The sequence below is a fragment of the Apodemus sylvaticus genome, chromosome 21, assembly GCF_947179515.1.
Source record: "Apodemus sylvaticus chromosome 21, mApoSyl1.1, whole genome shotgun sequence".
Classification (NCBI taxonomy): domain Eukaryota; kingdom Metazoa; phylum Chordata; class Mammalia; order Rodentia; family Muridae; genus Apodemus; species Apodemus sylvaticus.
The window spans coordinates 4,306,940-4,317,471 of NC_067492.1; the positions used below are offsets into that span (position 1 = coordinate 4,306,940).

A 10,532-nucleotide genomic window follows, 5' to 3' on the forward strand; every position below is an offset into this window, starting at 1 on the left:
GCCAAATTTATATCTGTATGTTGCCTTAGCTGATCACTGGAAGGTCTTCCTCCCCATTGCTACTTAAGTGAGGTGCTTTAATTACAAAGGCAACATATGTGCATACACACATGCACACACATGCTCACACACACATGCACACACATACATGCACACACAGACACACATGCACACACAGACACACATGCTTGAACACACATACACATGCACACACATACATGCACACACATACAAACACATGCACATACTCACCTGCACATGTACACACATACATGCATGTATAAATGAACACACATACACATTCATGCACACAAACACATGCACACACATACACAGACACACACAGACAGACACAAACATGCTTAAACACATATACATGCACAAATATATGCACACATACATGAACACACATGCACACAAATGCATGCACACACATACACATACATGCTTAGACACACATACACATACACAGATATACATGCACACATACATGAACACACATGCGCACATGTGTGCATGAACACACACACACACATGTCCCTGGTTTGATTCTGCCCCTTGTCCTATCCATCCATTCACAAGTCAGGAGGGTAACAAGTGTAAAAGGGAACAGTTAGGTCCGAGTGCCATGGAATAAAATTTCAATTCTAGTTCCACAGTCAGGACACAGTTTGTTCACTGCACTGTGGAAATCTCACCCTCTGGCCTCTGAAAGCATCCACACTCTCCACAAAGCCACCCATCCGCAAGCCCGCACTGTGACGCCCGCACGTTTGTCTGCCTGGGTAAGCATGGTCATGCTCAGGATTAATATCAGTCCCAGATGCTACGATCCCAGAGCTGAAGTGGGTGCTTGGCTTTCAGACTGGAACCACGAGGACGGCAAAAGGAAGCATCATGTGACAAGGAGACGGTAAATGCTCACAGCGGCTGAACCCCTGCTCCTCCAGGACATCAATCACAGGGAGCCAGGGAAGGTCCTGGGAAGCATCCCACACAGCCTTCCTCCCCAGAACAGTCCTTCCCTTACACCCTCCCAAGGCAGCTACCGCGCTCACAGTCCTTCAAGCTACCCCACTGCATGAGAAAACAACCACTAGCAAGTTTTCCACCAGCACGGCGGATCTCAGCCGTCCTAAAACAGTTCCTTACATTGTGGTGACCCCCCCCCCAACCATAAGGTTATTTTTGTTGCTACTTCACTACTGTAACTTTGCTATGTGTTATACATCATAATATGAACGCCTGTGTTTTCCGGTAGGTGACCCCTGTGAAAGGGTCATTCAGCTCCCAGAGGAGTCACAACCCTAAAGTTGAGAACTACTGCTCTAAATGAAGCTGCAAAGCTGATGTCTTCTGATCTGTGAGTGTAAATCTATTCAGATTAGAAATCAAGTAGATACTCTGAATGTTACATCAACGAGTAAAGAATGAACAGAGGCATCCTTTGGTTTGGCCATGGTTTTGTCTTTGAGACAAGATTCCACTCTATAGTCCAGGTTGGCCTTGAACTCACAATCCTCCTGACTCAGCCTTCTAAGTGCTGGGACAACTGTGCCAGAACAACCACACATACAAAGACATATGCAGACATGCACGCAGACACACACACACACGCACACACACACACATACACCCAGACTCCATGAATTTAAGTGGTGGCACACGCCTTTAATCCCAGCACTTGGGAGGCAGAGGCAAGTGAATCTCTGAGTTCAAGGCCAGCCTGGACTACAGAGTTCCAGGACAGCCAGGGCTATACAGAGAAACCCTGTCTCGAAAAAACAAAAACAAAAGAACCTACGCCTTGTCAAACAGTGTTGGTGTATGCCTTTAATCCCAGCCCTCGGGAAGCAGAGGCAGGCCAATCTTTGATGGACCCACAGCTGAAGTTAGTTATACACCTGAGGTCACTGAAAACTTAAGACTACTCCCTACTGTGTACTCAGCCTGATCGTTTAATCTGCTTTTAGGAAAACAATTTAACAATCCGCCTTACTTGCCTTGGATTTCCCGTGTAATCAACTTTTACAACCTAAGCTAATGCATAGCTGTAATCTTAAGTCGTGTGCTCTTCCATGCCCAAGACCCAGACAAAGCCTGGGCATTGTTTGCTGAAAGCAGTCTTCTAAAACGAACATGCAGTTGTGGATATCGACTGAGAAGCAGAGATGCCTGTACTGTGTGCCCTGTGATACGGCTGGGGGTCATGTGGCGCCGATGACCTAATCCTTGAAAAACATAAAGATTTCAGTCCTCAAGTAACGCTTTCTGTGCCGTTCAATAGAGACACAACAACGTCCTCTGTTAGGAACACACATACGCAGGGACAGACACATGAGGAGAGGGGTGGGAGGGAAGGAGGAGAGGAGGAAGAGAGGGAGGGAGATAGAAAGAGGTGGGGAGAGAGACAGAGACAGAGAGACAGAGAGAGAAGACAATTCCCAAGACGGCCTCTAGGCAAGCAGAGATTCAGACTTACTTGACAAAGCTACCGGAAGCATGCAGATGATAATTTGAATCTGGACTCTCTCTTGGTTAAATGACTCCAAGGGCGAGTGCTTTTCTTTCTTTCCTTAATGTAATATTGATGCATTATTGGTGACTCAGAGTTAATCATGAATGCATTTAATATATGCAGAAGGGCTGCAGTTTCCTCCCCTAATCAGATATCTAGACTCATAGTTCTTAATGTGGGGTACAGTGGGGTATACCTTACTCAACCGGTACTGTAGACACTCGGGAAACTGAGTCAGGAAGATCGTGAGTCCAAAAGCAGGTTCGCTTACATAGAAAGATGGTCACACTCACAGTTTCTCTTGCACATACAGACACACACACTCACTTTTATCTGTAGCTCTACTTGTTGAATGAGGACAACATAGGCTTTCCTACCAGGACACAAGAAACTTAATGTATGTGGAATTGTGTGTCTGTGTGTGTGTGTGTGTGTAAATGTGTATATATGTGTCTGTGTGTGCATGTGTGTATATGTATGTGTATGTGTGCGTAAATGTATGTGTATATATGTGTCTGTGTTTGTGTGTATATGCATGTATGTGTATGTGTATATGTGTTCTGTGAGTATATGTGTGTGTGCATGTACATGTATGTGTGTGTCTGTGTGTATGTGTCTCTGTGTGTGCATGTACGTGTGTATATATATGTGTGTGTCTGTGTGTATGTGTCTCTGTGTGTGCATGTACGTGTGTGTATATATGTGTATGTCTGTGTGTATATGTGTATGTATCTGTGTGTGTATGTGTTTTTGTGTGTCTGTGTATATGTGTCTGTGTGTACATATGTCTGTGTATGTGTGTATGTGTGTATGCATGTATCTGTGTGCATATGTGTGTCTGTGTCTGTGTGTGTCTGTGTGTCTATGTGTGTATGTGTTTATGTATCTGTGTGTATGTGTGTGTGCATGTATATATATATATGTATGTGTGTATGTATAATGTGTGTATGTATATGTCTATCTATGTATGTATGTGTGTGTATGTGTATATGTGTATCTGTGTATGTATGTGTGTATGTATGTGTGTGGGGTGAGGTTGCAAGTGTTCATGCATGTGTGTGCAGGGCAAGCAGTTGCCACCAGGTGACTGTCATACTGCACCTTGTTTTCTGAGGCAGGAACTCACTGAACAGGGAGCTCAGTGGTTCAACTAGGCAGCCGGACCAGCGAGCACCAGAGACCCTCACGTCCCTGCCTCACCAGTGCTGGAGTTACAAGGATGCACAGCCACTCCTGGCTTTTTCTTTTAACATATCTTCTGGGGGATCAAGCAAAGGGCTTTGTGCAAATACAGTAAGCACTTTAGCAAGTGAGCTATATACCAGCCCGACAGTTGAAAGCTCTGTTCAGCAGGGAGCTGAAGATTTCTGGTTACTACCGTCGATGGACAGGGATCCGAAATCTTAGGGAAGACACACCCATTTCCTGAACTATGACAAGAGGCAAGTCACCAAAAGAGATGGCAGTGGGAAGAGAGACTTTAGTGAGCCCCTGACCACCTCCCAAAGCCAAATACCAGCATCTCACTGGAGAAGTTGCCCCGGCTTCCCTGCCCTGCCCTCCTCTGCTTACTGAGAAAGGTGAGAGCTGGCCACACACCTGCAGCTGGCCACACACCTGCAGCTGGCCACACACCTGCAGCTGGCCACAGACCTGCAGCTGGCCACACACCTGCAGCTGGCCACACACCTGCAGCTGGCCACAGACCTGCAGCTGGCCACACACCTGCAGCTGGCCGCAGACCTGCAGCTGGCCACACACCTGCAGCTGGGGGCTCTGACTCTGAAAGAAGACACGCATTCTGAATGGCTACAGCATCAGGTTTAGAAAGGATGCAGAGAGGCTGTCCCCACAGCGCCACTAGAGTTGAGCCCAAGCAGCAGAGGACTGCCTGGAGCTGAAAGCCGTCCTTACTAAAGGGACAAATGACATCCTTAAGTTCCCAACACAGTGTGACCGCCCAAGGCTTGTGGATGGCATGGCTCAGGCAAGGTTGCATGGGAACAGAACATGTAACATGGATTGTCATCATTATAAAACAAAGAATCTAATTCTTGTCAAGTGGCCCTAACCTAAAATGTCACCCAGTCTCACTCTCTAACGTGGCTACTCCTAAGATTTTTAAGATTTATTTTACTTTATGAATGTGAATTCTCTGTGGCTGTCTTCAGACATACCAGAATTGGACATCAGAGCCCATTTGGTTGTGAGCCACCATTTTTTTTTTTTTTTTTTTTTTTTTTTTTTTTGGTTTTTCGAGACAGGGTTTCTCTGTATAGTCCTGTCTGTCCTGTAGACCAGGCTGGCCTCGAACTCAGAAATCCACCTGCCTCTGTCTTGAAAGTGCTGGGATTACAGGTGTGCACCACCACACCCAGCGGGTTGCTGGGAATTGAACCCAGGACCTCTGGAAGAGCAGTCAGTGTTCTTAACCACTGAGCCATCTCTCCAGCCCCCTTGAGACCTTCCAATGTCAATGTTACCCATTAGTTCTTTGTTCTGAAGGTTAAATTGAAACCATAAATCCTGACATCTACAACTGAAAGTCTATTGGTTTTTCATTCAGAATGTTAAGATTGTTTTTAGGGGCTGCAAAGGTGGCTCTGCAGTTAAGAAAATGTGCTGATCTTCCAGGGGACCTGAATTCAGTTCCCAGAACCCATACGAGGTGGCTTTGAACACCCTACAACTCCAGCCCCACGAGATCTGATGCCTCCTTGGACATGTGCACGCATATACACGCATTCACAGTTGTTTTTAATTAATTAGTAACAATATTTTTAATGAGCGCAGGAAGTTGGCTTTGTCCTATATAAATATCTTCATGCTTGAGCAATGAGCAAGTATCACTTTCATCACTTAACAAAAGCAGTAATAGCGTGCTTCCCATTTTTGAAACACACATGAATCGTGGATATAACACAGAAAGAGACACAGGGACAGAGGCCTCAGCCTGTCTGCTCTGCTCTGGTGAGCCCATGGCTTTAATGCTCAGTTTCTCTTGTTGAACTATATCTAGTTCAGAGGAACTAGGAATTCATTTTGAAACAAAGCCCCAGCCTGAGCTCTCCTCTCTGAGACTCCCTCCCTTCATCTTGGGTAGCACTGAGGTCCCTTAGTCCATGCTAGGGCTCTAAACACTGCAAAGTGACTGACTGGCCAAAAATCTCCCCCTCACAGGTTACCCTCCCGCCTCCAGCAAGATCACATGTTAAAATCGAGCGTCCACTAGACCGAACTTTGAGATTTGGATGAAGATCTCATAATGCATTCTTTCAAAGTTTAATACCATTTTACTTAAAAATTTTTATAATTCATTGTTCTTCTGCAAGAAGATATCACAAAATAGAACTTTATAAAATAAAGATGAAATTAAAGTATTCCCAAAGTTCTTTCTGCAGGAGGCAGAAGGGGTGGGGAGCTCGGTTTCCTTTAATGGACTAGCCGCTGGGAGTGTGGCCATGCTCCAGTGAGTGTCTGAGAAACACGAATTGAACTTGGTGATATTTGTTTGTTGGGGGCAGGGAGGCACAAGGGTGGGAGGGTGGACCTGGGAGCAATAGGAAGGGAGTGGTGTGGGCCACATTGTATTTGTATGTAATTCTCAAATAATTAATAAAAGTATTACATTGAGGGAAAAATCAAAGTTCTTTCTGTGATTTACTCTTACTTTTTTAGGGTCTACAAATATGAAAAATGCCAGCTAAAGGTTTGACTGAGTGCTGAAGTGTTTGCCAAGCACCACACAAAGCCCTGGGTTTAATCCCTAGTACTGCTGGTAGGTAGGTAGGTAAGCAGATGGCTGGAGATAGATAGATAGATAGATAGATAGATAGATAGATAGATAGATAGATAGATAGATAGATAGATGATAGGAAACAGGTAATATATAGATGATAGATAAGAAGGTAGATAGATAGATAGGTAGATAGGTAGGTAGATAGGTAGATAGATAGGTAGATAGGTAGATAGATAGATAGATAGGTAGATAGATGATAAGTAGATAGATAGATAGATAGATAGATAGATAGATAGATAGATAGATAGATAGATGAAAAATAGGTATAAAAGGCAGAAATAGACCAGGTATTACCTTTGACCAGACAAAGGTCCACCCTCAACCTGGGCTCCACCTGATGCTGTCCCTTCAGCCAGTGATTGGAGACACCTGCACCTGGTTTCTGAGCCTCAGTCCTTGTTTAACAACCAGGGCCACAGGCAGGTGACTCCAACCTTTGCCACATCCAAGGGAGGATGAGGATAGTAGCACCAGCCCCTCACAGGGTGAGGAGGACTTCATTGAAGGGCAGAAGCAGGTGCCCGTCCCATGCGCCCTCTGCAAAGGTGGCACCTGTTGTGTGCAGGCTGTCACCAGCCCCAGTTTCAGATGTTCTGCCTGCCATCCTAGCACAACACTCTCAGTGCAAAAGGTAACACTTACAGCCCAGGTGCTTTCTCTTTCTTGTAAACAGAAAACAAGGGCGTGGAGAGAGAGCTCAGAAAGCAAGTTTCTCATCCAGGGTTCTCTTTGCTGTGGGCAGAGTCCTGGCTGAACCTCAATGGTCTCCATGTCAGATGTCTTTTCGAATACCCTGTAATTCAGATGCTAACCAACTCACTGCCATTCCTGTATTGCCCACAATTATTTAGATCTTGCAAGGTCAAAATAATACTTAAGGACCTGTGCATAGTGGAACACATCTGTAATCCCAGCACCTGGGAGGCCAAGGCTAGCCAATTGGAGACCAACCTGGGGTATGCAGCAGATTTAAGGCTAGCTTAGGCAACTAAGAATTTTGAGAATTTGCTATGTATACCAGACATTTGGCCAGGAGTTTCATGTCCTCCTACCACATTAAATCCCTTTAAACAAACAAACAACAAAAACTCAGCTGAGTAAGGAGGAAAATCAGCTTCATTTTACAAGTTGAAAAACTGAGGCATGCGCACGTCTGGGATGCAGGTGCAGGAGACGCTCACCCTACGCCTACCCACCAACCCTGTATTTTCCAACTCCCAATTGCAACGAATGCCTTCATAGAACCTAGTTAAGGAGACAGGAAAGCTAGTGATTAGGGTTCCTTTCACAGACGGGTAGACTGAGGCCCCAACAGCTAAAAGAAGTGCCTAGATCCTTTGCCTTCTCTCCTTCAGCACAGCATGCTGAAGCAAACTGCAAAGCCCTGTCTGGAGCAGGGCTCTGTGCTTATTTTATTTTTCGTTGTTCTGTTTTGATTTTGGTTTTGAGATAAGAATCCCATTATTGTAGCCTAGGCTGTATTAGAAAGTCCCTGCAAGCCTCCTGTTTCAGTCTCTTGAGTGCGCCATCACGTTCATTTCCTCGGTTTTTCTGACAGTGAGTTGGGGAGGTCATTGTTGAATAGTGGCCACCCACTTAACTCGATGTCATCACCAGGGTTGGTAGGTGGCCCAAGCTAACGGGAAATGGAGTGGGTCCCTTCACCCTGCCCTGCCCTGCGCGTCACAGCCCACACTCGGAAGCAGGCGGCAAGCAGCCCCACGGGAGGTGCGGGCTGCAGTTCCCACACCTCTCCCAACCTCGCCCTGCGTCCACGCAGGGTCCGCGCCGGTCACCCGAGAGAGTCCCGGGACCCAGCCGCACTCGTGCGCCGCGGATGCCTGCTGTGGCCAACCGGGACCCCGCGGGGAAGGAGTGCGGGCGCGCCCTCCGCCAACTGCGCCTCAGGGCGGCAGGGCTCCCAGGGCGGGGACGCGCTTGGACAGGAGCTGCAGTGGCAGCTGGAGACGCGACCGCCCTCACCCTGCACGCTCCGCTCACTGCCTCGGTTTCCCTCCCCTGAACTGGGATGCGCCCGGATCTCGGCAGGCCGCGCTCGCCCTCCTCCAGACCCCAGGGCCCTACCTGCGCCGTGGCTCGGACCGTGGATCGGAGCGCCCCGCGGACCCCCGCCCTGCATCGTGTGGCCGGCTGTGCCCGGACGGCGGTGACTGTGGTGATGGTGGTGGCGGCGGCCTTGGAGGCGGCGGGAAACGGGCAGGGGGCCGAGCCGAGGGCTGGCTCCTTCCTCCTGCCCAGGACCGCCGCTTCCTCTCCAGCCTCGGCCCCTCGCACACGCGCGCCGCCCCTCGCGGCTCCCAGACCGCAGCGCAGAAAGTTTTGCTTTTCCCTTGGAGGAAACCAAGGAGGGGAAGTGCGATGGGGCAGTGTGACCGGGGACCGAAAGACTGGGCGCTTCCCAGACCCTGGGAGTGAAAAGCAGGGTGGACAAGAGAGGGACTTCTTCCTACCAAGTCGGGTGAAGCGGGGAAGGAAAGTGACAGATGACAGGTTGGGGGTTGGGAGCAGCTGTTAAAAATGACTTGAGAATCGCTGGCAGAGCTGGGCTGGCCAGGAGCACACAAGCCCTGGCCTGTGCCAAGCTCCTGGCAGCTGGCTCACCTCCACCATCCCTTCCCTTTGGCTGCTTCAGTTAGCACCTGCCACAGGACAGTGGGTACAGGAAGTGCCACTCAGGGGCCAGGCCCATCATATCCTCCCCTCTGGACCCGGAGGCAAAAACAAACCTACAAAACTGAACTGCATGGTGTAGTCAGCCCGAGGCCCGGAGGCCTGGCTGTGGGTGGAGCATGGCACAGTGGGAAGAAGCATGGGAGAGTTTCTGCAGGAAGGGAAGAACCTGTGACCATGAGAAGAGAGACAAGGCACTGGAGAGGTGGGACAGGGCAGTTGCTTCTTACCAGGAACCTTCCGGGTCAGCACAGGTGGATGCAGCTGAAGTTGATAGAGACACGGGCAGACAGAGTCTGGATTTAGTGCAGTGGGTAGCAGGGTTGAAAAAGGCGCTGTGTTGGTGTCCTAGTTAGCTCTACCTGTCAGTGTGACCTAGCCTAGGGTAACGGGAGAAGAGGACTTTAGTCCACCATTGCCTGGATCAGATTGGCCTGTATCAGTCTCTAAGAAATGGCTGGACAGTTAGCAGGCCTTTGAAGACCCAGCCCACTGTGGGTGGTACCATTACCCAGGTCTTGAACTCTCCAGGAAAGCTAACTGTGCTGCAGCCCATGTACCAGCCGGCTGGTAAACAACATCCTCTGTGGTTCCTGCAGTACCTGCTTGGCAGTGCAGAGAGCTCTTGGTTGGAGGTTAACGCTGTGTGCTATAGCAAGCAGGCCTGCCTTAGGTTCCTGCCTTGCCTCCCCTCAGTGATGGCCTGGGATCTGAAGTGGGGGGCCAAAATTAACCCTCTCCTCCCCAAGAAGTATTCCATAGTACATACAGCTAAATCGGCCGGCCTGCCATAGGACACTCTCAGGCCTATCTGACTCACACTCAAGGACAGCTAGGAATACCCCTGAATACATAACATAAGCTGTCTTAAAAGGGGGGCTGGAAAGCTGGCCCGACAGCTAAGAGCACATGCTGTTCTTGCAGAGGACCAGAGTTCAGTTTCACAGTCTCAACCCTGAGCAGCTCATGGCCACCTGTAATGGCAGCTCAGAGGACCAGACACCCTCTGCCTTTTTTTTTTTTTTTTTTTTTTTGGTTTTTTCTAGAAAGGGTTTCTCTGTGTAGACCAGGCTGGCCTCGAACTCAGAAATCTGCCTGCCTCTGCCTCCCAAGTGCTTGGACACCCTCTTCTGGTTATCAGTATCAACACACACACACACACACACACACACACACAGAGAGAGAGAGAGAGAGAGAGAGAGAGAGAGAGAGAGAGAGAAAGAGACAGACAGACAGACAGATGGACAGACACATACACAGAGACAGAGAGAAAGACAGAGAGAGACAGAGACAGAGGCAGACAGAGACAGACAGACAGACACATACACAAAATGAAAATAAATGTTTTAAAATTTACAATACTGGGGGCTGGAGAGATAGCTCAGTGGTTAAGAGCACTGACTGCCCTTCCAGAGGTCCTGAGTTCAATTCCCAGCAACCTTGTAGCATCTGTAGTGGGATCCGACGCCCTCTTCTGGTGTGATGGAAGACAGCGGTGGTGCACACACATACATAAAAGTAAAT

At 48.5% G+C, this 10,532-nt stretch overlaps 1 protein-coding gene across 2 annotated transcripts in view; it reads right to left on the minus strand.

Annotated features, from left to right (window-relative positions):
• Window positions 1–8,775, minus strand: part of Disc1 (DISC1 scaffold protein) — a 211,066-nt gene extending 202,291 nt beyond the window's left edge. The window contains exon 1 of one of the 2 annotated variants that reach the window (XM_052166730.1): window positions 8,403–8,774. In XM_052166730.1, the coding sequence (XP_052022690.1) occupies window positions 8,403–8,457 (55 nt within the window). In that variant the 5' untranslated portion in view covers window positions 8,458–8,774. Of the gene's footprint in view, window positions 1–8,402 lie in introns of both variants that reach the window. The other variant, XM_052166729.1, reaches the window with a different exon arrangement.
• Window positions 8,776–10,532: the final 1,757 nt, after the last annotated feature.